Raw genomic sequence first — 27151 nt, forward strand, 5'->3', positions numbered from 1 at the left:
ACATTTGAAAATGACCGATATAGCAATTACAGAAGTGATTATGCAAAGCAGACTAATTAACTTTCTAACCAAATGAGTCATGCGATCGGTCCCTGTGGAAGAGCCGAAGCGCGCCATTCGAAGAGCTTATATTGGTTTGCAGCAATGCAAGAAGTTCACGCTGCTAATTTTCACAGCGTGATGAATTCCGCCCAGTTTCACGCTGAAATCTTACCAAACTAATAGCGCAAATGTCGCGCCCTTAGCAGACGCCCATGAATGACGTGACTGCTTGCGCCTCATCGGCGGGCGAGAATAAAATGAGCGTCCTTATCGAGCCGCGAACTCGCTCACTTCACGCTCATCCGACTGTGAGGCGCTACTAGCTATGTCACGCACGGGTGTCTGCTAGGGGCGTGAAATTTGCCGTCTTCGTCTGTTAAGTTTCGCTGAGATTCAGTGGGAAATTGGCTGGAAGCTATCACTCTGTAAAAACTAGCAATCTCAACTTTTTTGCCGTTCTGGAAACGGTTATGAGCCCTTTCGAAGGTGCGCTTCAAGTCAATAACATGGGGTCAATGACATGGCTCTTTTGGTTAGAAAGTTAATCAGTCAAATTTGCATAATTAGTTCTTTAATTACTACATCGAGTAATTTTCAAATGTGTGCCTCTGTGGCAAGAACAATCCAGTGGAAATAATTATATTCTTTCATTTTTCTTATGTTCAAGAAACCTGGAACGCACTTCGTGAAGCAACCGGTACATTTATTAACAATAATGAAAACCTGATAGCCTCAAATGCGCAAGAACGCAGGGAGCAGCTACACGATATTTTGGTTTTGAGGCACCGTACCTTGGTCGGAGTGCACGCTTTCCTGCAGCCACTGGATGACATTCCGCTTTCCACGGCTGTTGGCCAGGGACAGTGCGTAAGCGGCCAGAGCCAGCCCTCCTGGTGAGTCTCCCTGTCGTACATGTTGTTCCACAAACGCTGCTGCTCTCTGTTTTGAGAGTTCTGGAGCCTTCGAGGAGAAATTAGCGCAAAAATGGTGAAATCAGTGGTGGCCTTTCACAGAGAGCCATTCACAATGCTTCTTTAGTGCAGGCACCAGAAAGTCGCGACATGGTTTTACAACGCTAACGGCTGCCGTGCAACATGTCGCCGTCTGCGTACAGTCCTCACAACTCAGCCCAAGACTCCCCTGTTACTTGCCAGGATTGTAAGCTCCACGTGTTCCGATCCCGTAGAGCGCTGCACAAATCTCACCAATTTCAAAAATACGTAAGCACCGCATAGGCATCTGTCGCGGCCTGTCTCTCATATCGATGGTCAGGAGACATGATAATGACAGACCATAGTACAAGCAAGCGACCTAAATCTTCTGAAACATATTTACCTTTCTTGTACTCTTAATGATGAATATTATGGCTGCATGAAGATTCAGTATGGAAGCCGCGAGATATAGTGGCATTGTAAACGTAGTATAATCAACCATATATAGATTAATATGTGCGTAGAATCATTGGCCCGACATAAAGCTGTCATTCGTGATATCACCTTATAGCTTTTCCGCTGCCGTTGAAGAATCCTTCACCGAGAGAGTGGGGCCCGTATCCATAAAGAAGTCCTTACGCTTGAACTGTTCGTAAGAAGTGGTGCCGGCGAATTGTCATAATGGACCTATTATGTGGGAACGCGACAGGCCAATGACAAATGGCTTTTACGAACAAAGAGCGTCGTGCATTCAGCCCCAGATGCTTTACACTTCACAAACGCGCATCGGTCGTGTCACAGACGTTTAATCTTGACCACGTTTGGCTCCGGTAAATCACCAAGAGCACTACAGCATTATTTAGTGATTAGCGAGGTATTAAGTCCTTTCCAAAGTCTCATTTAAGCGTTGATAAACTCACTGTTGAAAAACTTACCCTAAAGCCCTCGGCATCGCACTCTTCGAGAGTGATGAGCACATAGGCCGTCAGCGCTGCTCGGTGCTGCAAGTCTCCCTGCGCCATTGGGTTCGAAAAATTGTTGTACCCTTTGTGTCCACCGATAATGAGGTCAGTGCAAGCAGTGAACAACGTGCAGCGACGTACCGCTGTCACCCTGGTAGTGTTTAATATTTGCACAATTTAACTCGGCAGAGTTCACGCGGAATGTGTTCTAATCGTCTCCATGATCGTGTCCATAATCGCGTCCAAGAGCACAGTGAACCGCACTTGCTAATCATATTGTACATACCACAAAATTCTCCCAATAATAAAGAATGACTAAATTTCCACAGCGGACGCAGCACGGTGTTATTAAAACTGCTCTTCGGATTATTATTTGCAATCGGCTCATTCCAATAACCTGTCCTACATTTCTGCCACCTCCACTAAGGAGAACAAGACTTTTCCTGCCTCACAAGGTTCGCCTCTAGTTATTTTTTTTTCTCTTTGTTTATGGAGTAGCACAAAAAGGTAGGCAATGCTTATTTGTTGTTTCGCGATAAAGATGAGTCAATACGAACCACTAGTCTTCGGTGATACCGGGAGTATTCATCAGGGAATTCTCCGTCTCCGCTCTGCTTACTGACAATGTACCGCAGTCCGCTAGTAATAACGGATTCGTCGATCATGATGGCCTTTCTAGCCTGGCACAAAGTGCGAACCACGTATGCTGTAAGCCTGTAAAAAAAAAAAAAGAATATATATATATATATATATATATATGCAGGGTATTTCCGCGAACATTTTCAGAAACTATTGAGAGGTTGTCTGTGGCAGATAGCATAATCCTAGTTCATGAGCTGGTTTGCTCGAAGAGGCGGACATGCGCAAAAAATTGAAATGCATAATCGACTAACTAACAAAAAGTCTGTAATTAAGTTTTTAACTAATTACCTTATGGCCCACATTGCAATTTACAAATTCTAGCCGTGGAGTTCGCAAGGCGGATCCACCTGGAACGAATTCTCAGGATGACACCAGTTTCGACGTAATAATTCCCGAACTTTGCGGAGAAATGCACTGGCGTTCTTATCCGTTCCGAGTGGATCCGCCTTGGGCACTCCACGGCTAGAATTTCGAAATTGCAATATGGGCCATAAAGTAATTAGTTGAAACTTAGTGAATTTTTGTTAATTAGTCAATTGTGCATTGCCATTTTTTGCCCAAGTAATGTCCGCCTCTTCTAGTAGACCAGCTTGTGAACTAGAATTCTGCTATCTGTCACAGGCAACTTTCAAAAACGTTTGAAAGAGTTCGCTGCAACACCCGGTATATATATCCTGGCAGTAGACTCAACAGCTATGTTAATTATTTAATTAAACCCTTTTTCTACTGACAGGATTAGTCTTCTGAGAGGAATTTCTTGTGAGAGGACGAGTGCCAATGGGTTACTCGGATCGCAAAAGACATTACACTCAACGAGAATGAGAACATGAGCATACTCCGAATTTTAGAGGTGACCTCGCCCTGTCTCTTTTGTTCAGCGGAAAAGAGTTTCTCAGTAAAGTGCCACTAAAGAGAAACATCAAATCAGTTGAAATTGATGAATTATTCTTGAAGAACTCTATTTTCGTTGGCTCCGCGGTAATGGGTCGACTATTAGAAGAGAAGCTCAAACCTCTATTTTTCAAATTTCGCACCGCAACCCAAAAGCCGGTACGTCAGTGTGACGACACGGATTTCAAAGTACCTATATCGCATTTCGGCTGCCCTAGGCTCAGCACAAGTTCTTGAAGCTTGCCAAGTTCAGTCTTTGGCTTCTTTAAGAAATAGAATAACCACTCGTCTTGACGGATAAAAAAAAAGATTTTCAGGGCCGGGAAGACGCCGTCTAAATCCACGACTTCCCGGCAAGCTGCATGGTTCGGAAACATCAATGCGCCCTCGCCACCCATCTTTCGTTTTTTGCGTCTTTTCTGACCTACCTTGCCTCCTCTCACGGCAAGCGTGAGGTTTTTGCAAATTATAGCAGCCTAATTTACTAACCCAGCTAGGATAGTTTTAATTAAAGAAAGAAAAGCGAGAGCTGAACGTAGGAAGTTTCGAAAACATGCTAGGCCCACGATGGCCACAATACGAGAAAATACATTGAAATCTATGACGTCACATGGACGTACCGGCGCTTGGTTTAACGGTGCGGTTAAAAAAAAGCAAAAGCAAAAGCAAAAAAAAAGGTTTGGCCTTTATTTTCCAGTAATCAACCTATCACCGCGAAATTACAGAAAGTAAAGTTTTGAAAGAGTACTTTATGAATCTATAAACTAATTTAGTCTTTGCCTTTAATATCCCTTTAAATATATTTGGGCTAATTGGCTTCGCTAAGTAGGTTGAAAAATTCTTATATCACTCGTCGCAGTTTCGTTGGCTTGACGTCGGAAGTTATTTTTACCCAAGAATCTGGAATTCGACCTACATTCTCCTATTAATCCGTTTTGTGTGGCGATATATTCAGGTTGCTTCGATTGGAGAATTTATTCATGTTCTTACGTCTTTCGGAGGCAAGACGAGCAAGGTAAAACCTACTGTCATCATTGTTGAGCGCAAGCTAGCGCTGCAATCAATTATGGCAATCTGCTCTTAACAAATTTCTCCCCCGAGCGTTTGCAACAAATTCACTTAGCTTGCTAACGGGTGCATAAATAGAAAGCACAACACGTGTATTTAATTCAAACGAGCTAGATTTTTAAGTAGGTGTTTGGTTGTAACACTGCTCTTGTTCTGGGCTTCAAATACACAATGCGTGTGGCAACACATAGTACCTTTTATAACGGAAGGCAGTAGACAACTAGCGATGCAGTTCCAGATGCTAGGATCATGAACTTAAAAGAGAGCAATAATAAATTCTGAGATTTTACGCGCGATAACCACGGTGTAATTATGAAGCACGCCCCCCGTCATGGGGGGACGCAAACCGCCGGTCGTACAAAGGAGCGCAAAAGGCCCGCAGTGGAGTTTGTAACCCCCAACGCTTGGGTGCGGCTTGCGGCCATTAAGCTAAATCTCTCTAATAGTCGAACACAAATGTTGCCGCGCGCAAACTGGTATCATTGCAACACTTACCAAAAACTCGAGGCACTGTATTGAAAAACGCTGAAGGAACCGTCATTCTTTCTGTACCTGAGTATTTGATTGTAACCTAGAAAAGGAAGAAAAAAATGATAGGCGACCGTAAGGTTTGACTTAGGTGTCTCTTAGTGGCACTCGCACCTCGGCGTTGGTGTTCTTTAGGTTAAGCGAGCGAACGTCTTTCCCCTGGCACGATATGCGGGCGAGGAGCGAGGGAGGGCGAGGATGGATGGATGGATGTTATAAGCGTCCCCTTTGGAACGGGGTGGTGGGTTGCGCCACCAAGCTTGCGCTAATATACTGCCTAATGTCCTACCTAGGTCAAGGAGGAAGACTGTGGAGGAAGCGCAGAGCGTGCCACCTGGGGGGGAGGTCTAGTTAGGTCTCTCTGCGTCTTGCGAACGCCCGCTTTAAAGAAGACGCCTTATTAGCGTTAAAACGCTCATAAAGGCTTTCATTTTGAGTGAGGGCCTGCATATTAGTTGCTTATTATAATTATATCTGCGTCAGGAGTCATATCGGCCATATTATTCACGTATAGAAGCAGTGTTCAATTTTTATCACATTGAATACTAATGAGATGTTTTCCGTAAAGGTGGACGGCCCTGTATACTACCGCTCACACCCTGCGTCACTGAGCACAGGGTTCGCGCACTGCCGTGGGCAGACAAGACTTGGTGCATCTGACAGATGAGTATTTTTCTCTGTCAGAGTGTAGTGGTGCTGCCTCATATTCTGGGAAATCTAAGTGGTTGGCGTCAGCATAGTCGGGTCTGATGATTGAAACACGAGCAGTGCCGGGGTGCAATTGAATTTAACTCTGGCCTTAATATTCTCACACGGTAGTGATGACAAAAACATGGACCATTTTTGAGCAGATTGAAAAAAAAAAGAACATTCTCTATAGTTGTCAGCGTAGTTACGTGCACGCCCTGCGGGCACCCGAGGCTGTCCCACAACAGTCGCTGGCCTTAGGTTGTATAGACGATATTATATAGGATTCATGGGCGCCGCCATGTTGGACTGCTACACAAACAATTTCTACGTTTTATCAGACGTAAAGTGCCGTAACATGGCCATGAAATGTGAATGCATTTATACAACTATTTTCATGCTTGCGGATCTACTGTAGTTTTCATCGTTATAGACCGAAGACAGCAGCGTTAACAGCCCAAGATGGCGGCTCCTAAACTCTTCCGTAAAATACTCTATAGCGCTCGAGTATGTATAATTAGCGTTCGCTGATCAAGCGTTAGGGTGTCTGAGGAAGAACCAAACAGCATTGAGCTAACGCTTCAACGCATATCTGCAAAAGTTGACGGGATTACCACTCCTGATGAACGTAAGAGTCTTGAATTCGTCGCTCGCACTGATGCGGTTTGTAGTCTTAAAGTACTCGTAGGCGTACAGTGTTGGCACCAACTTGCTTGTGGATTGCTCTCCACAGTCTCCTGGCAAAATTACGGCCTCTCCTGGATGTTTGATAACAGTTTCCAATACGGCACCTACTTCATCTCCTGCAGAAGGAAAGCAAAGCAAAGAGGAAGGAAAGCAAATTAAACGCAGTATAGTGATCTAGCCGAAGGCTATTCTTGGTGCTTGGCTAAGTAGTTAAATATTGAGATTGCGCTTTACTGATATGATGTTGATAATGATATGATATTAATTTTTCAGTCGGTCACTAAAATGTAAAGGTGCAGATCACCTTTGAAAGCACTAAATTCGATTTCTTGCTCCGCTATCTTTTCGCACGACTCTTTCATTCCTCGTTTGAATGAGTGCGCCATCAAAACAGAAAAGAAATCAAGGCTACGTAAATCTCACGTAATACGCATCCCCAAGGTAGATCTTAAACGAGTTTCAGGCTAAGCCATCAAACCGGTTATTAATAAACCTATTCACTCTGACCACTCCCTCATCACTGGATTCTGTGAAATTGGGCCAGTGATGACACTTCGTGGTTGCGTTTTTGTGTTGTTGGTGATATGGTGTTGTTAACATACAAAGATCCATAAATAACTCAAGAGGCAAGTCGCACTTCTAAGTTATTGTGGACACTTAATTTATCGTGTCTCTTTTTTACACAAATAATTTGCTACCAAGCGCCAATAAGGGTGCTTAAAGCTACGCAAATAAGAACAGCCTAATAATGAGTTCCATAGCGCACTAACTACATCGTTTTGCTTTTGATGTGGAAAAGGTATTTCACTGTAATACTGCCGAAGCGGGCTGGTAAAACCCTACGTTTATACTGACGTCGTAATATTGTATTACACGCATTACAAAGCGATATTATATTACCCTCTTATTGTATTGCATTATACAACATAGGCGCGTACTTACCAACGACGTCAATTTCGCAGTGCTCTGTGTTTGGCAGAGCGTAATCCGGATGTGGCGTTTTTATGTGAACCAGCTGGGTTCCATTCGCGTTAAAGATTTCTGAAAAGCAGGTGAGACTGAATCATTGCGAAGTCACAAATATTTACGCAAAATATACAATGCCGACTGCTGTTTAGCAAGATGGCGTTACCAACATGTATGATTTTGCCTTTATTTAATTGTTCTACTATAGAACAATGGCGGAGCAAAAAAGTACAGAAAAACTCGGAATTTGTTGCCTAGCAAAAATACTTACGCATGTTGTGACGTCTGAAGGAGAATCAATAAAATGTTTTTATTTAGTCACCTGTGTACGAATCCTGAACGTGCCGTTGGCTTCGTCCTTGTGAGTTTCGAGGATCCAAGACAACAGCAAAAGATCTTGTCTTCGTAATACCGGGTGGCTACGCAAATAAACGTCACGAAAGCCATTAAGCTTGATGGAAATAACCTTGGTTATTGTTCTGCCACTCCAAAAGCCTTAGCAAGTGCGAATGCCTTTAATCTAGAACGGTGAATTACGCTTAATAATGAGTATGTCATTATTTGAATCAGCATCGAAGAACAAATGAAGCCTGTTTTGTGGCCTGTATTACTATTTGCTGCACTGAAGAAGTAAATGAGTGCCAACAATGCACGCGTAACCCGCCCCGTTGCCAGCAGAAAGGATGCAAAAAGCGGTAGCCGCGAGCAGAGTATATTTACTTCTTAGGCAATGCGACGCCTGCCAACCTGAATAAATAAGCGCTTTTCAATGGTCTCCCAGTTCCGCGGCATTGGCAAGCCGCTTAATATAGATTGGAGACTCGTTTACTGCGTGGCATGAAAATGTTACTGCTCTCTAGCTTAAAGTACTAGGCTTGCCGCCGTAGCCAGCCCAATTTGGACATGGTAGTGTTAGAGTTTCGCAACAGAGGTCAAATCCCTATGGGGAATCACACCGCTGCGACACGAACACATGGATAGCCCAAAACAAGCGCTGAGATTTGCAACCGACTTTCAGTTGCAAATCCGAATTTCAGTTCGAGTGCTACATTTCAATATTCTAAAGCCGAATGTTCGCTGAATGTACCATAACAACCAACATTTGTGTGTGTCTACAAAAGCATTCTTGCAAATATGACCAGTGGCTTTTAAAATACATTTTCTTGGCCACGAGTTTGCAATCTTTGTTTGGGTGGATTGATCAGCAAGCCGGTTGCCTCACCATCCAGTCGATGCATTGCAACATAATGCGTCGTGGGCGTTTTTGAGGGAAGCGCCGCGCACTATCACAAAAGTGTACTAGAGTTGTCAGCGGTGTCAGTTTAATGTATATGTAACGTAGATGACATGCTGATCAGACGCCCCCCCAGGTCTAACGAGGGCTTTAAGACTTTGCTGTTCTCATACAAGGTCATCAAGTTCATTAACCTCCTGTTAACTGCTCTGTTTGATAGCTGAAACAAAAATAACAGCAAAGGTTAAGGGCTCTCGTGACACCTATCGTGCACACAGCTGTTTTCTCTCCTCTTGCTTTTTCTCTCCTCCTTCAACGCGGCCATTGGATCCGGTCCAGTAGCACGTAAATCACTCGCAGTACTTGGCCACTGGTGCGCAGCGCTATATTGCGTCCTTTTCTTTTTTTAGCTTTTCTGTTCTTTTCCGTTTGCCTGTTCGAACAGGACTAGCAGCGGTGGCATCTCACTACAGTGATGGCCTTCTTCGCACTGTATTGAAAGAATTGAAAAGTATTACGAAAACGCAAAACGCACGATAGGGTGTTGAGGGGCACCTATTCAAAATACATAGTTTTACACATACAGATGGCGGTGTCATAATTAGAAGCATTAAGCCCTTGCATTTCCTGTGATATTGTCCTTCATTTCTTAAGAAACAATTAAAACGCCATTCAACAAGATTTATGCGTCATTGTTACGCGGTTTAATTAACTGCACCGACAGGGTTAACGCCAAATTGAGAGTTGTGCAGACAATGCGTGTCTTTTCTCTCACCAGGACATTCAGCTCAACCTTGACCGCGTCACTTTCTCCGCTGCTACTGGAAGCTTTCACGTGGATGTATTTCACTCCAGCGGCCAGAGGAACCACGGGAAATATGGCGGTGCGACCACGACCCGGTGGAATGCTGAGTTGCCGAATGGCGGAAGGCTTGCCTAGCTTGGCGCCAGAGCAGATGTCGTTGGTCCCGAGCAGCACGACTTTTGCCTGAAACAGCAAGAACGAAACAGCTCTGCCTCAACTGTTGTTCTGAGGAGATTCTAGGCACTCTGTTAATGACATCTTCAAAGGAAATACGCGTTCAGCAAGACTTCTCGCGCAGAGGCATGTTACTGCAGATTTTACTTTTCCGGTAACAGTTTCCCCTCTGGCCAGGGCTCGTGCACGACAACTACAGCACTCCAGCAAGAATCACCGATAGAGCAGAAGCAGGTCTCGCGTCTTTTGCTCGCATTTCTGTGAGTACTCATGTTGAGACACCGTTACTTGAAACCGTTGAGACACGGAAGTGACGCTCAGGCGGAGCACTTGTTGGGCCACACTGATAGGCTAATTCCACCTGGAACAACACCATTACCGACAGGCACTTCTGACGCCGTTTTAGAGCTTGCGATGCCTAAACGTAGACCTTCATGTAAATGGGTGAAGGTGCATTCACACTTGAATGAGGGACACTTTGAAGCATGAGCTGGTGAATACATTTTTCTTTAGCCAGTGAAACGACTGCAATAGGAACAAAGAATTCCTGAAGTAAAGGTACGCACCTGCATGGGGGGTTGAAGTGTTGGTAATTGTAGCAGTAGATAGTTTGAATGTGCTGTTATAAACACCGCAATCACTTGTGAGTTTTTTTGTTTGAGTGGCTGATCTCTTATGTGCTAGCTACATCGCTTATCAGGCCCATCTATTACACTGATCCTTGACGCTGACGTGGATTACTGTTTGCTTGCCTCGGATAGCTAAATACCTTGGGCTGTCTAACATAACATTTCTACGGCATCGAAAACAAAAACTTGACGCTGTAGCTTCCAAAGGTCCTTGCAAGACTGATAGTTTCTTTGGAAGCCCTTGCATCCCCTTTCTCGGGGCCTTCGGGATTCTAACTGCGCCTCACGCAGGGGACACTCGAACGTCCTTGATTCTAAATATATAGCCTCAGAGTGATAACAGAACATGACCGCACTCGGAGGTTGTTGTGGCCAGTTTTCTATCTTGTTGATAAAGAGTCGGCAAGACGAAAAGACTGCCGAGCGATCCGAAGCTGTACAGTGCTCTGGTTTCTTTCATACGCCATGAAGAGGTTTATTGCTTCTGCTTACGTGATGAGAGTCGCATGCTGCTGTTCAGCACGCCAAGCATCCAATTAGGATGCCCCAATGGCAGCAGCCGTCCCTTCATTGCTACATTTTGACCGGTTTTCGGTGAGACGAAAGCAAATTTGCTGTCGCTATTTCTAAACTGGCTGGTCCCATTTACGCTAATTACACCTGCCGAATCAGCTAGGTGACTAACGAGCTTATGCTCCTAAGCATGCGATCGAAGGCTCGATAATCCAGCATCTTGATCCCATTTCACGTAGCATGAATGACTGTACTGGTCCCCGTCGACCGTCGGCAGGAGGCTGACCGTACTTAAATGTCTTAGTTTTCTCCTCTACGTTACCGAACCAAACACACACACACAAACACACACACGAAAAAAAAAGAAAAAAAAAGAAAGAGAAAAAAAATGCGTCGTGTACTTCCGTCTTTCCCACTCTCCCTTAGTCATCGTTTGTCAAATAATATATCTGGCTAAGCCGTTTGACGGCTCTGGACCGCGAATATTGTGACCGTTGGGGATAACAATAGCGGGTCTCACCTCCACGTGTCTCGCGCCGTAGTTGTAGACGGTGGCCGGGATCTCGATTTGCTCGTTTCTGATTACCGAGTAGGGCACGTTTACTTCGACGAAGAACTTCTTTGTCGCCAAGATTTCAATCAGGTCGGCCGCGCAGACGCCGCCGCTGGGGGAGACACTCACGGCGCTCACCTCCCATGTGGTGATTGACGACGGCAAGCTGGCCGCGAATTCGGCACGGCCGTCTGCCCTGCATGACATCGCAGACAACGGAAGCTTTGGATACAGCGCACCCAAGTGAATTAGTTAACCCAAAAGCTCAAACTCGCTTGCATTCTTTTGCACTCTCTTGCAGTATATTTCGTGCGCCCACTGGATTGCGTCCGCTAACTTAGAGCACTAGAACTCCCGATAGCACGATCGTTCTTGCGGTTGTCAAATCTAGGCCCCTGGTGTTACTGCTGATACAGGCTATGTGGCTGGGCCGACATTACTAGCAAGAAAACTTTCAACCCAATACTGTTAATTGACTAAAATATGCTAATTAACCATTTAATTACTAACATTAGGGCACACGCAATCGCTTAGTTGAAGCAAAGGTGCAGTGAAGTGATGCCTGCTTAGCAGGAATTGTAAGATTAGCACTGTTCCTGAGATATAAGGGCTTAAAAAGTGCGACGAAATACATCGGCGTTCTAGCGAACAGTTTCCCAAACGCGTGCCTGAAAGAGTTCGGGACGGTTTTACCTGTGACGCCTTTGTGTTTTTACAGATCTTGGGGACGGATACTTAGAAAATAGCGTTATATTAGGGTTTCTGCTTCATTCCTTTGATTATTCTTGACTTCTGTTCTGAACACTGACTTCGGTTCTGAACATTGACTTCTGTTCTTCACTGATTATGAAGAACGACTGAGGAATATGGCAGAAAGTAAATGGCTGGGAGAGTGTACAGATATTTGCCCAGGAAAAACATTGGTTCCCAGTGGAGGAAAAAACTAGGAAGCTTACCAGCAAGTATGCGACCGCTATGGTGAGCTACATGACAACAAAGAACGTCAAGCGGAAAGTCAGAGAGGCTGAGATAATCTCATGGGTGGCGGCAATGGAAAGGAAACCTGCTATGAGTAACTAATTAATAGGAAAAAATGAAATCAGGAAAGAAACTCAAAGGGAAACTCATTACTTTTCGAAGCGAGATCAGGATGCCTTAGAACACGCACTTATAACGCGAGATACAAGGAAGAAGAAGCATGTGCTTGCTGCGGTAAAGCTAGGGAAACGATGGAGCACGCTGTATTAGATGAAGGTATCTGCTCAGCGGTCAATTTAGGAATCACTGGCCTCCTTGAAGCCCTTGGGTTCAGCGAGAGCAGGGGGAAAGTAAACATGCCCGCAGTAGAGATTAGTAAGCGGTGATTGGAAGATTGGTGCAAGAAAAGTAGGTAAACTACGAACAACGGAGGCGTACAGCAACAATGTTCACAATAGGCGTTCAGAAAGTATGGCGATGGGAAATTCTTCGTGGTTTGCTTTTTCCTTTCCTTTTCTTTTCATTTTTTTAACGTAGGTAGGACATTAGGCATTATAATAGCAAGAGCTTGTTGGCGCAACCCACCGCCCCCCTTCCTTCCTTCCTTCCTTCCTTCCTTCCTTCCTTCCTTCCTTCCATCCATCCATCCATCCATCCATCCATCCATCCATCCATCCATCCATCCATCCATCCATCCATCCATCCATCCATGCTAATTAGCAGACATGAATTCCCTACTCCCCGGCTTAACTTTCGCAATTACATGTCCCCTAAAGTTAGTAATGAAAAAGTGATTGTCATGTATTGGTCAATTGTCCAAATTATCGTTGCAAATTTTTTACGGCTAATGTCCGCCTAGCCACGTGGCCTTTCTAAAAAAAAAGAACCACTTAGATGAGAGGTTTTCTTTAAAGAAAATGTTCCACATAAAAAAAAAACACCTGGTATACTGCGCCTCTCCTGAAATTTAGAAATACGATCACAACACTCGTAATGAAGCAGTTATGAAAGAGCTCTTGCGATGAGCTCTTTCGCAAGAGGGAAAATAAAGAAAATATATGCTTGCCAGAAGTTTGCTATAGTTAGAATTACCCGTCGAAACATGTATATAGAAATCAAAATATAGCAAGGTCAGTGATTTGCACTGGAAAATAATGCTAATTCTATTGTTGCCAAAAACTGCTAGCGATAATCTTTTTTATATTGAAATGACACTAAAAAAGATAAATCCAGCCACGTTAAAGTGGTCATGGCTACGCTTTATCTCGTAGCAAGGAAGAAAATAGAGAACTAACGTTTCAAGGTCAGAATATTGGAGCTAAGAGCTAAGTCCTCGATAGGAGTGATTTAAGGGGACCCTCACCAGGTCTGCCCATTTTGAGCTGACAAGCACAGAGCATACAATGCGCGATAACGATCGTGTCTGCAATGTATCACGTCGCTACGTGTCGCGGAAACATCTGAAATTTCAACCGAATGCCGTTTTCTCTTCTCCTCGCGGCCGCCGCGATCCAAGCCGGAGGATGACGTACACGTGCTAGTGCGCCTACGTACACGTGTTTGTGCTGTGACTTCGAGAATTGTTCAAGGCAACATCTATTATTTGTGTAGTATGGTGCTGGAATAGACGAATTAAAGCTCAGAGAACTAATAAAACACGCAAACCGAATGTCTGCATGTTTTTGTTTTACTTCGCATTGCAGCAAGAGAGATGTACTTCCATTTTGTCTGCTTGTTCCCACATCGTGCAGTCGCGCGCGCGGACACCGAAAACAATGTCATTTTCTACCGTGTTCCAGCGCTGGATCATGCTCTGTGATCCGCTTGCGTCTGCCTCACTATTCGTGTATCCAGGCACGTACCCAGAATTTTTTTTTTCGGGGGGGGAGGGGGGGCAACCCAAGGTAAGTTTTCTATGCAAATGAGGGGGGCACCTACCTTTACCAGTACAAATGTGAATAATGCTCACCATTCGTCATAAAGTCGCGTAAACCCGCAAAATAGAATTGAAACAAGGTGTACCTCACATGTACGCCTGTGAAATACACCGCTCCTTTACTTGGCAAACAAGGAACCTCATCAAATGGACTCGCGCATGGTGGAAGCGCCGGAAGAACACTGCCAATAACAACTAAACAAGCGAAAGCGTAAAATAAGTATTTGTATTAGCGTTTTATGAATTATCTCCGGAGGAATTATAGAGAAATATATATATATATATATATATATATATATATATATATATATATATATATATATATATATATATTTGCGGAACAATCACAGTTCTTTTGGAACCCTCATTTACTGCTCTACCAACTGCAGTGCCGAAACCGACCGACTCGTGTTATTATTTGGGAAGTTGCTTAACGATGCGTGGTCACCAGTCGCGTACAACCGCATAGGGCGCAGGCCACTGCGGTTCTAGACATACTGCGCCCTCCGCGGAAGGTTAGAAAAACACCCACATTAGCACAGCAGAGAAGTGGCTACGCCAGGCGGCTCGACTGATAACTGTAGAAGCGTCATTCAATACACACGGAATTGTTCTCCACTTCCGGCGGCGCTTTTTCTACTTCCTTCTTAAATAAAAAGATGTTGATCCATAAATATTTTCACAAACAACGGTCAAATTTGGTAATTTTTGCTTCTCCTTCCTGTTTGGCTGTTGCCTTGGCTCTCTCCCTTAGTACATCGCTTAATTTCTCAACCGAGGGTCCCACTGCAGTCGTTTGACTTAAATTTGGCACCCTCGCCTGTATACTGCTAACAACGAACTATGTATCTTGAATGAACAATAAACTGAAACTGAATCACGTACGCAAACGCGCTGCCTGGCAACATTTTCATTTGCTGCCGCGAGCGGCGCTGCTCACAGGGTTACAGCTCATGTAAACGAATACAAATACTTTGGTGTATGGATAAACGAAGGCGATATATATCCGGAGACAAAAAAAACAAACAAAAAACAAACAAACAAACAAACAAACTCCTTGCGACTCTTGTTTCCAGTTGCCAATTTTGCACGAAAAGGGCTATACAATTAGGGAAAAGCCATACGAGGTAACAAGTGACAGTCATATTGCTTATGAGTTTAACGGTTATTGAAGGACCTTATGATGGGCGCCGTTTCGCATTATTTTATTTTCCACCTTATCTAACCGATATCACGGGTATATGGTTCCGAGGAGCTGCCAGCGTCGCGGCGAGCCGTCACTCGAGCAGATAATAAAGCAAAAGCAAAAGTTAAACGGCAACCGGCGTTTTCTCCGGCCACAAGTCGTTCCACGAGCGTACACACCAGCTGACTACGAACCGAATCCCTTTCCTGGTCCCTGGATCAGTCTAAACAAAGAAGGTTGAACTAACGAAGCAACAGCGATGCGTGTGATCGTTGAATAGATGGTGACAACTGAACTCGTCACGAGTTAATCGCACGGGCACCGAATCGATGAGAAAACCGAGCTTCACACCCCAGGAGATGCCGATAACTAGCGCCATCCAAAAGGAGTGAAAAAATTGACGACCATTCCACTCTGTGAAAATGGAATCGCAGCGAGAGCTGACGACAGTCAAAGCTCTCAAACGAAAAGCAAAGTGCTTCACCTCCGCCGCGCGTCGGCCCGAACGTAGTGCATTGCTGGGCCTACTGGCGGCAAAGATGATGCAGGCTTTAAGCACTCCCCATATGTGGGCTGATACCGAAGATAGTGCAAGACCGGGCCGACCCCCGGCGGAGGTGAAGCAGGCGTTAAGCACTCCCCACACGGGGACGGATCCCGACGGTAGTGCAATGCCGAGCCGACCCGCGGCGGAGGTGAAGCAGGCGTTAAGTACTCCCCATACGTGGCTCCATCCTGAAGGTAGTGCAATGCCGGGCCGACACGCGGTGGAGGTGAAGCAGGCTTTAAGCACTCCCCAAACTTCTGCCCATCCCGAAGATTTGGAAGGCTGGTTCAGGTTCCCGAGCCCACAGAGGTATGTGCCATTGAGCTTAGACCCTTCTTGCACATCACCAGGATCGGCCCACATGATGATTTTTTCCTGTTTACGGACACCGAAAAAACTACAGAATGTTAGTCATATACAGCTTTCGCTGTAAAATTCAGCAAAATGTTGACAGCCGAATAGATTGATTTGTCGGCGCTGTAGGAATGTGTGTGAAGAGTGGTGGCGTGGGCGGTGAGGGGGGGTATGCCGCTTAATTCCCCCCCCCCCCCCCCCCCCGGGTACGTGCCTGCGTGTAGCACTCACTTGTACCGCTAGTCGGTTGTCCTCGTGCACAGCGCCCAAAATCGTGTGCTGAGTGAAACGAGACAATCACAACAGCTCGCGCGCTACTCCGTCAGCGGAAGTGCGCCGCGCCGAAATAAAGCGAGAAGAAAAAAAGAATGAAGGCGGAGCCCGTGACGTATGCGTCACGCGATCCTCGACGTCCGGTATGTAAGAGCGCAGGGAAGGAATTTCGCTTGCGGAGGCCTAGACAGGGAAAGTGGAGAGAGTGTCTCGCTTGGCAGTGGAGCTCGCCTCCTGAAAGCATGGGTTCGTGGCACTGAACAGAACTCTCTCTAGAGGAAACGTAACAACTTCCAGCGCATGACAAACATATTATAAGAGGCCTGGTGAGGGACCCTTTTAAGATACTCAGAAAATTATAGATGCAAAAGGCGAAAACAGGCGGCGCTAATAAAGGAAGAACTTCAGGTGGATGACAATATTTTCCTTCAGATGACCATTTTTTTCCGTCACGATACTTCCTGCCCCTCGCGAATTTTTGCAGAACTTATTTTTTTATATTCAGTGTCCCTGTGCTTCGATCTGCCGACTAAATCGGTCTGGCTCTGCGAGTTGCCAGTCTCCTATATACATGTATAGCTAACTTAGGTGGTAGGGTGACCGTATCGAACGTTGGTTCTGAGTTCGATCCCCATATCAGGGCGAATGTTTTAGACTTTATTTTTGATAAACCCATACGATTTTTTTTGTAGTATCGTGCTTCTCTCGGTTGAATGAGAATTTTTACTTTCATGAAACTTCCTACACCCTGCAGATTTTCGCCCGACTGATTTGCCAGCGTTATTAAGAGTTGAAAGGCGTATGATGTTCTAGCGTTGTTCGAGATGTATAGGCGCGCATGTGAGAACGTACACAAATGAAATAACACGTGCACGTAGAGACTAAAAATGAAAGCAGCCTGCAGGTCACCCACTGCTGCACGTAGGGTCAGAGATCCGAGATGCATTTGCTTCTACTTGGGCCACTATTCGCAATGATTCGACAGGGATCCCAAATTAGGAGAGTGCGAAGAGTAATTTTTGAGACCCAAGCGAATACGGGGCACCGAACAGTGCCGTAAGTGAACCACCTTCGCTAATAATATGTCCAAGATCACATGTGGCTGACATCTTCTTTTATAATAGCAGTTCTAGAGTAAAAAACAGTGCTTTTTTTTTTACGAACAAAATTTCTTTTTCGCAAGTGCGGTCATCACCACGGTGATCATCCCATTTCTGATCACACCGATCGCTTATAACTGGCGGGCGTCCGAGCGTTGGCCAATGAGGCGACACTCTTATGCAAGAGAAGCCTTGCGAATACAGGCGCTATAGGTGGGGTGTATTCTTAAAGTTTGTGTTACGTAAGTATATTGGCACAGTGGGTGGCGTTTGCGCCTCCACCACTCTTGGTATCGGTGCGCTTGATAAAGGCAAAACACCCGCTTCGTTGACCCCTATAGCGCGCACTTACGTACGACAAGTTTAGCAAATACCGACCTCGGACCCGTATTCACAAAACTTTTGCGAGGCTGAATGTGCGCCATCTACTGCGGAGTTGTCTCGCGTTCCACAGTATAGCATGCAGAAGTATATGCTGCGAGAATAGCGACGTTGGAGGAGTGGGTCACTCCGCCGGGGAACCAGGGAACGTCTCTTGGCTCTTTGCGAATTCGCGAAAAAGAGGGGCGTCTTGCGAGTTATTTGACGCCGCATGGCTGTTTGCACCCTTTCCCCTTCCCACATTCTTAATGTCTTCCCCCTTGGTTTTTTCTCTCTTTATGTTTCTGCCACCCCTTTCCCTACTCAGTCGAATAAGCCGTCCTGGCTAAATAAATAAATGTTTTATTTTTCAGTCATTGTTTCGTACGAGCGTTTCCTCAATGACATGAAATCAGCATCCCCCCCGGCCCCCTCCTCCCTACCTTATCTCTTACGATGTTATAGCTTTGGCCGTGGTGATGACAGGATCACTACGGCAAACGTCTATCCCGAGAGCAGTTACGCTAGAGAAGTTCTTTTAACACGGACCTTGATGGTACTTGTCGTCTGTACTCACCCAATAGCAATAGTGTGAAACAGCCAAGTCTCACGAAAATCCTCGCGGACTTCTGTGTGGCCCTCTGATAGCTCATCTGTGAGCTCTTCTATGTCAGCGACGCTTGACCTCATAACACCGAAACCTGGAAATAAGTTTGTTTCAGTGAATAGAGCAACAACTGAAAGTGCAAACCGTATTCCACTCAGTGCTCTATGTCAAGCTTTTTGTCAAGCTTGTTGGCTATTTTCACTGCATGCGCAGAAGCATTTGTTGCCTTTCGATAGCGCGCAGCCGAAAACCTTTCGAAGAACTAGCGTTCTTCTGTACCTTGAGTCGGCCCTTTCAAAATCATGCGGCCACCTAATGTCGAATAGTTTGGACAACCATGTTAAAAGGTTATTGTTAGCTGCCTACCAAGTAAACTATAATAACAGCTGTTGCAGAAACAATGCTGTTGAAACTGCAGGAACGCATGCTCAGATCATGGTAACTCGACAAAGAAGTGAAGTAATACCGTACATCAACAGTGTCGTACAACTTGACGAAGGTTGCGAACCGGTATGGCATACCCCTCACTTTTCCTGCCTCATGCTAGTTGGGTCGACTGTGTTCCTGTACTTCGTACACGCAGGAAAATAAAAAAGAAAGGCTCCGGCGCTAACAATTGGATCTGCATGTAAAATGCTGCGTCAGAGTGATGCACCGAATTCTGCTGCCATGGGGTATATGAAGCCCATGTAAGGCAAACGATGGGAGTCGCTGCATAAACGAAAACGCAATCAAACATGAACACTCAAGACAAAATCTGCAAATGAATGAGGTTCGTGTGCATGGAAATGTAAAGGGAGACATCCTATCTTGTTTCGTGCTCTGTTGTGTGTGTGATTTCTCGTGCCTTCTATTGGTTCCGATTAACTGACATTAAAACCAGTTAGTAATGGCACTGCGTTGTTATCAGTCTTCGGCTTCGTGGTGCTTCAACTTGTTCGATTTTGCCCTCCACTACGGCGTGTCTCATAGCCTCTGTCCTGTTTTGGGACTTTGAAACCTTTGTACAGTTAGTGACCGGGGGAGGCCGCCAAATGCCGAGTTGCTCAATGAATAGTGTGCTTATGTTGAGTTTTACTCGTTCGAGTAACCATCATTCCTCTAGTGTTGGACGTTATTAAAGAAACTTTAGCTGCAATAATGGATAACCTGTAATCTATTCATCGATCAATTAGGTGGTTGCGCTGGTATAAAAGTGAAATCGTTTAAAAAGGGAGCGAACACTACACATATCGCAGTTTACCGCCGTTTGTAGAGTTTGTTGTAACCGACGTTGTGAAGTGATTGTTTTGTTGATTGGTTTACTGCTGAAAACGGGCGCTGCTAGCATGTGCTTCATGTTGCAATTCTGTGGATCTTACCAATGGGCACATGACCGTTATTATCTAAAAGCTTGTGTCACATTTTTTGTTTGTTTTGACGTAAATACTGAAGCAGGCATTGGCGCCAGCAAACGGTGCTCTCTACTCCTTGTCTAACAAATAAAATGAGGATGAGATGTTGTGTATCACATTATGTACTGATAGACATAACTAGGGTAACATACATCTGCACTTTAAATAAGTTAGCCGTCATACTCTCTAAGAGAACTTAAACCTTTAAGAACGCTTTGAATGGTCCGTATAAGTAACATTCGTGGACTCATAAAACAAAGAATTTCATTGCTGAAAACATCCATAGGATGCGTCGTCAATATAGCATACTCTTGGAAGACTGAGTGGAAGAGGCTTGTATGAACACACGCACAGTTTACAAGAGTGCTGGAAGTAGCAAGAAAAACTTTATACTTACTTACAGCACAGAACAAGACTCTTACAAATAACGTATACCTTGTCACACGTTTGTCACACTTCTAGTCCCCAGAAATAAAGTGTTATTCTCACGATTTGTGACCTTGGAATTGAGTCGTCGAGTTCTTACCTTCTCCTAGCTCGCAACACCGCTTGAAAGCATCCACACACTCCTGCCTGACATGGGTGTTTCCTTGCTCCATGTACTTCATCAGGATCTCCACTCTTTTAGCGCACGGGCGTAAGAACCGGTCCGTCCTCTGGCCGCGAGAGCAGCACATGCGCAGCGTCTCGTCCTCGTACTCTTCCACTGCGAAGGACAGTGGTGGACAGCGGCGCACGACGCTCTATACTTTTATGCGAGAGATATAAGAATGCCGTTGCATTTAGCACGTATATCCAGCGTCTCAACATATTATTTTAATGCTTAAAGCAACAGTCTCGACTTGTCGCAGTGGTTGATCAGTGGTTATGTCGTTGCGTTAACGAGCACGAGATCGGAGGTTCGGTTCGGTCCGATGGAGGCGGACTGCGAAAACCGATCGTGTGTAGCGTGCAATGGGTGTACGGTAAATATATCCGTTTGAGTTGGTCAAAACTTAGTTAACATACCTGTAGTTCTCGTCTACGGCGTCTCTCACAGCTCTATCGTGCAGCTTCGGGACCTTAAACCTAAAAATTAAACTAAGCAGTTTTGGTAATACCCAACTAACGATGTACCTTTCCCTGTCGAATTTATTACGACTGCATACGCAAGACGGTTTGAAATCTGCGGATGAGCATGACGTCGCCGAGTGCCGCGGAACCACGCCACAGACTCGCTGCATTTCTGACCCGTCACGCTCATTTGCGGACTGAATGAGCAATCCAGCCCATCGTGTGAATCTTGTTTAGATAACAAACAAAAGAAATGGGAAACTACTTTCTTTTCTATATCCCAAGTCCAATAAAGTGGTTGATACTAATGATTGATACGGTTTGATGCGGAGAGCCCTCCCAACGGTGCTAGCTCATCCTGGAATACAAGTGCTCAGCCCTTCTGTTGAACATAAAAGAAGTTGCGGCGCACCTGTACGCCTCGTTCCCATAACTGGTATAAGAAATTTAAAGGTGAGGCGCATAGTATCCAAATTGTTATTGCTTTGGCATCAAGTGATTTTTGAGCTTACAGATGTTGATCGCTGCTTCTCGCTTTCTTCTTCGGTGCTCGTGGCAGGCTACGTCTGAAATAAAAAGAAGACAAACGTTAAATATCGGCTTGTGTTCGCAGGTATCGTTTTATTGGTATAGCACTTATATGGACACTCGCGGTGAATTTCTGCTGCTGCCGTCACCGTGATCTTCCGTATAAAGTCTAAGGGCGATAACATTGTCCCCACGCGCCGTATGCCGTATGTGCGAGTGAAAGCGTGCGAGGGTGAGCCGATGATGACGGCTCAATCTTGCGCGTGCAAGGGAGGAAAGTAGGGAGGAAGCGCGCCGTGTTCCGTCGCGCGCAAGACACCGGGTGGGAGGGAGGGAGTGGGGGAGAAAAAGCGTTCCACTCCGGTGGTTACTGCGTATGGCGCGGCTGCGCTCAGCCGCGCCCTGCTGAAAGCGATCTATCATGAAAGCGATCTGCGATGAGGACAGAGTCGCAGGTTGGATGAGGGCTGATAGCTTCGTGTGCGCTGTGTTTTCGCCGCTTAGTTCGTGTTGAAGCGAGAGACAGCACGAAGGTCAATTCGCTGACTGTTTTAGGCTTATAGCGCAGCTCACTGCTGTTCGCTGCTCTCGCTGCCGCGCTTCCTCACTCCAGCGTTTCGACAGCGAGTTTCGGCGGTAATCGAGTGAGATGTGTGCGTGTTTGCTTGCGTGCGTGCGACACCACACTTGTTCATTTAGTTAGTAAGCGAATGTTTACACGTTTATACGGCTGATAAAACTACTACCCTTACTCCGTATCACTATCTACGAATTTGCTATCGCAATCGATTCTTCGCCTTTCGGGCGAAACTGCGACTTTCTTTTCTTTAAGGATATTAGGCAATGCATCATGACTAAAACAATGTCCTAACGTAGTTTGCTGTCCTCTTGTATTGAAATTACACGCGTACATACATAGTACGTACGTGTAGACAAACAGACAAACGTACGGATGGATGGATGTCCGTGCGATCTACACAGTTCGCTTCTGTTGCGCCCGTACAGGGCCTTTCTACTCACTTCTGTATCATGATCATCGTTTTCAAAGACCCGACAGAAGACAGAAGACGACGTCGCGTCGGTAGAAATATTTAAACCTTATTTCTAGTCCATCACGTTCACAAATCTAATGCGTTATCTTATTAGACTTCACTTTGGAAACCTATGTGATAAAAGTTTAACTTATATCTTTAGGTATCTTTCAAACTTGCGGACTTCTTGATTTCTTTGTAATTGGTTCACTACCGCGGTACCGAATGAAACATTAAAACAAAGTTGGGAGTACCATTGTAAATTTTAATGGCAGGGCTGCTGCTGCAGACTCTGAAGTCGGCAAACACTACTTAAACAATCTTATTGAACCATTTTGAAACCGCTAGAAAACAACTTAGAATAATGGGCGAGAAATAACAGTACAGTCATGTGTGTGTTGCGGGATCGCACTGAACCACTCCCGGCCGATAGATCTCTACGGCCTGATTACTTAGGAGTATTGTAAGTGTTTCGCGTGGTGGGACATTCCTTCTGATACAAGTGTGGCGCTTACTATTTGCCGACTACGCATACTCCCCGACGCCGTTTACGAAGACCGATATTCATTGAGCTGCGACTTTCGCAGCCTTGTGACCAAGCGCTGTTTTTTTAAAATTCGGACGAAGACCACTCAGTTCTTTGTCATGCGTGTCAAGTATTAGCAACAGAAAGTCAGGAAGGCCCAGTAAATAAAGAGCAAGATGATTTCTTTTATGTCTCAAGGATATTTTAGTTCTTTCCAGTCGTGTTATAGACGGGTCAAATAAACACACATACATCGCATCTTAATGCCAGTTGCCGTATTCAAATTGGAATTATTTTGTTCTTGTTTGCACCAAGTAATGAAACTCGCTTACTTGCAAAAACTACTTGTACTAGTGCATCAGTATGGCCATATGTGTACAAGATCTATGGCACTTGCCGGATTGCGGTACAAGGATTCCCCCACACTCTAAGAAAAGTTTACACCCTTTGAGTCGTATCTTGCCACGCAACAATAAACGTCACCTGTCTTTTCCGTATTTCCTTTCTTTAACGCTGCGAGCCCGGTACTTCCCAGTAACGAACGACATGCGCGCTATCAGCATGGCATAGCATTGCCGACAGGAAAATAGCGAGCGCGGCGTTTTCAAGAAAGGAAACGCAAGCAAGGCAGATGACGATTATTGTTGTGCGGCAGATATACACCCCAAAGGGTGTAAACTTTTTTTTAGAGTGCATGGGCCCTATAACGTAAAACTATTCCAAACTTTTCTATTCCAATTCTGCAGTCAGCCATCCGCGATTGGTCAAAAACTTTTTTGGATCAACCTGACTTCACCTGTCTTTCACGCGACGGCACAAAAACCACGATAGCTACCCATATGATATGACATGTACACACTCATTATGCATGATTTGACCGAACGAAAGAAAAATAGCTATTTATGATTCGTCGCCTTTTCGTCATAAGCCCTCAGGCTATCGGTCCAAAGTTTTCGGGCGCCAACCACTTCACCTGCCTGTCACGCGACGTCACAAAACCACAAAAACTCACCGCGTCAAAGGAACGTGTACGCGTTAAAAATGCATTAATATGCCGAACAAAACTGAATTTTTTTCTGAATAGCCGCAGGCTGCCCCGTTCCGAAAGGAATAAAAGATGGCTGTCGCCGATCGCTCAGGCACTGGCTACTCGCACCTGCCTGAGAGCATTGGTTTATTTGCGTATAATAAAAAAAAATGCGTGGCCGTGTAACTTTTTCGAGCATTTCGGCACATTTACGACCTCGTTCTGCCAACTATTCTTTGCTGAAGATCCCTTTTAGCGTCATTATTAAGCTTCCTTTGCATGCCGCCGCGATTTTTGACCAGCCACCGCACGCTAAGTAAGGGAAAGCGGACCAATCGCAGATGCCGGCACCACCCTCTTCATCCGGTTATCGATTTTTAGTGCAGTGGCTCGGCCCCATCGAATCCCTCTCCACTTGAGCATGCTCCTCGCCTCTTGTCAGCCAATTAGATAAGACAAGCCACTTAGTGTAGGCAATGTTATTCGTTTTCCAAGCAAAAAAAAGTGACCTCCTATAAACGAGGAGAGCGTTTGATTGGTCTGTTGAGACAACCCTGCGGGTGACCGCCCGACGCTTGCGTCGGCGGTTACACAAATTTGACGTCAGGAGATTGGAATAAAAACATATTGGAATAGTTTTACGTTACAGGGCCCCATGTCAAAACAGCGCAAGCATTTCCTTCATCTCATGCCAAGAGCTTAAAAGAAACCCAAACAACCAAATATGTCAGTCTATGACATGCAGGTCTCCGAGACTCTGAGCCTTGGCCGAGTATCTCACCGCTTCTCAAGGGGTTGCCCACGGGATTTCGCGTGATGAGCACGACTCCGGAACTGGAAAGGGCTTCGACCGCGTTCGTGCCTCCACCCGCGCCGCAGCCGAGATCCTTGGAATCCAGAGACTGGAACAGCTGCCCAGTACACATGGTGCGAATTAGAATGTTTTCACGTCGAGTCGGCTTGCAGACACGGTTCTATCAGTTCAGTTCGCTGCTTACGCTTTTGTGAGTAGCACAGCCTACAAAGTGTTCAGAATTTGTCACAAAAAAAGCATAATAAGCAAAATGCGAATGCTGTTGTTCGTTTACTAGGCGCTTATTCAACACTATAGTTTTGCTGGACGTATATTAGCGAACGTGACCGGCTAATGAGAAGCATAGTTTACAAAACATTTTCGTTCGTAAGAAATGTTTGTCATTAGCTGCGACTTTGTGCCCTGTGTTCCGTTGTGACGTTCGCTATCGTGACTGGCCTTTTCCTTTTCATGCGAACTGCTTCAGCGTATACGAACTGCTTTCTAAAGACGGGATTTCAAGTCGTATTCAGAACAATTTTCGTTCTCCAGGAACATTTGTTATCGTCCGGCCGCCTATGCGTTAATATTATACTAGCGAGCAGAATCGGCCGGCAGCTGTTTTTACGAGCCGCTTCAGCGTATGAACTGATTTATGAATACAAACCGAGCACCCGTGTTCCCAAATAAGTTCGCACACTAGGCCGGCTCATTACAGCGAGCATCTGAGATTCATGATAGCAAAAATATTATAAGTGAATGGTGCCGGTCAATGAAGAACGGTTGATGCGAACTAATTCGCATCTAGGCTGGAGTTTCACTTTCTAGGCTTTAGTAGAGATAATTGAACTGCACTATTCGACAGCTTAAGCTGTGAAAATTTTGGCACCACGTATCATCTTCTAAGGAACCTAAGCCCGCATGCGCAAAAAGCTATTACTCTTAAATTGCTCTTAAGAGAAAATTTACGCCAATTCAGATACTGGGCATATAATTAGCGAAGGCGACCGACTAATGGCAAAGATAGCACTCACGACAGAAAACCTTCGCGAAATCAGTTCCCGATTTCGTGACAAGTGCGGGCTATTAGAAACACAGTGACGCGCTTATCTGTTTAAAGAGCGTCTACACTGCCGCTGAGACATACACCTAATGTGCCGGAGGTGTATCGTTATGTTAAATGGTGGAATATGGATGTTGAGTACGACAACTTTCCTCATTTAATTATGCGATTAACGCACGGAGGTCCGCGGAAGCGTTTCACTTCGCTGTATGTCTCCATATTGGCACGGGGCAAATATTCTGCCGCAATTGCGATGTAGTTGACAAAGAGAAATACGTTAACATGCTGCCGTCCCTATTTGCTTACTGGTGCTTGTTGAAAAGCTCGACTAAGGGAGCTGACGGGCATCAGAAATGTTAACAATGTTTAAAGATGTTTTTACATATTTCATTATTATATAGTTTATCCAGGAATGTTTTTTTGAAAACACCAAATGCTCAATATTAGCGAGCGTTTGCTAATGGGGCGGCGACGGTCCAAATTTCACAAAACAAATCCCGCAGGGGCGCTATAACGTAAAACTATTCCAAACTTTTCTATTTCAATTCTGCAATCAGCCCACCGCGATTGGTTAAAAACGTTTTTGGACCACCCCCATTTCACCTGTCTGTCACGCGACGTCATGAAGACCGCGATAGCTCCCCTCTTGATATGACGTGTACACACTGATTATGCATAATTTGACCGAACAAACAAAAATAGTTATTTCTGATTCGACGCCTTTTTGCCATTAGCGCTCGGCTATTGGTCCAAAGTTTTCGGGCTGCACCCACTTCACCTGCCTCTCACGCGACGTCACAAAACCGCAATATCTTACCGCGTCAAAGTGACGCGTACGCGTTAAAGATGCATTAATATGCCGAACAAAACTGAAGTTTCTTCTGAATAGCCGTAGGCTGCCCCGTTCCGAAAGGAATAAAAGATGACTGCCGCCGATCGCTCCGGCACTGGCTACTCGCTTTTGCCGGAGAGCATAGGTTTATTTGCGTGTAATAAAGCTTCTTCCGTGGCCGTGTGACGTTTTCAAGAACTTTCGGCACGTTTACGACCTCGTTCTGGCAACTGTTCTTTGCAGAGGATCC

General features: G+C 45.3%; 1 protein-coding gene across 1 annotated transcript in view; it reads right to left on the bottom strand.

The window, feature by feature from the left end:
* LOC126543091 (A.superbus venom factor 1-like) overlaps nt 1-27151 on the bottom strand; it is a 97997-nt gene that overhangs the window by 51013 nt on the left and 19833 nt on the right. The window contains exons 8-20 of the mRNA XM_050190227.2: nt 24995-25124; nt 21614-21667; nt 20575-20754; nt 18625-18748; nt 11281-11509; nt 9415-9627; nt 7728-7824; nt 7382-7480; nt 6367-6555; nt 5033-5108; nt 2494-2650; nt 1910-1987; nt 834-1002 (exon numbers count right to left, since the gene is read on the bottom strand). Of these exons, the coding sequence (XP_050046184.2) occupies nt 834-1002; nt 1910-1987; nt 2494-2650; nt 5033-5108; nt 6367-6555; nt 7382-7480; nt 7728-7824; nt 9415-9627; nt 11281-11509; nt 18625-18748; nt 20575-20754; nt 21614-21667; nt 24995-25124 (1795 nt within the window). The remainder of the gene's footprint in view (nt 1-833; nt 1003-1909; nt 1988-2493; nt 2651-5032; nt 5109-6366; nt 6556-7381; nt 7481-7727; nt 7825-9414; nt 9628-11280; nt 11510-18624; nt 18749-20574; nt 20755-21613; nt 21668-24994; nt 25125-27151) is intronic.

Source organism: Dermacentor andersoni, chromosome 1 (assembly GCF_023375885.2).
Source record: "Dermacentor andersoni chromosome 1, qqDerAnde1_hic_scaffold, whole genome shotgun sequence".
Classification (NCBI taxonomy): domain Eukaryota; kingdom Metazoa; phylum Arthropoda; class Arachnida; order Ixodida; family Ixodidae; genus Dermacentor; species Dermacentor andersoni.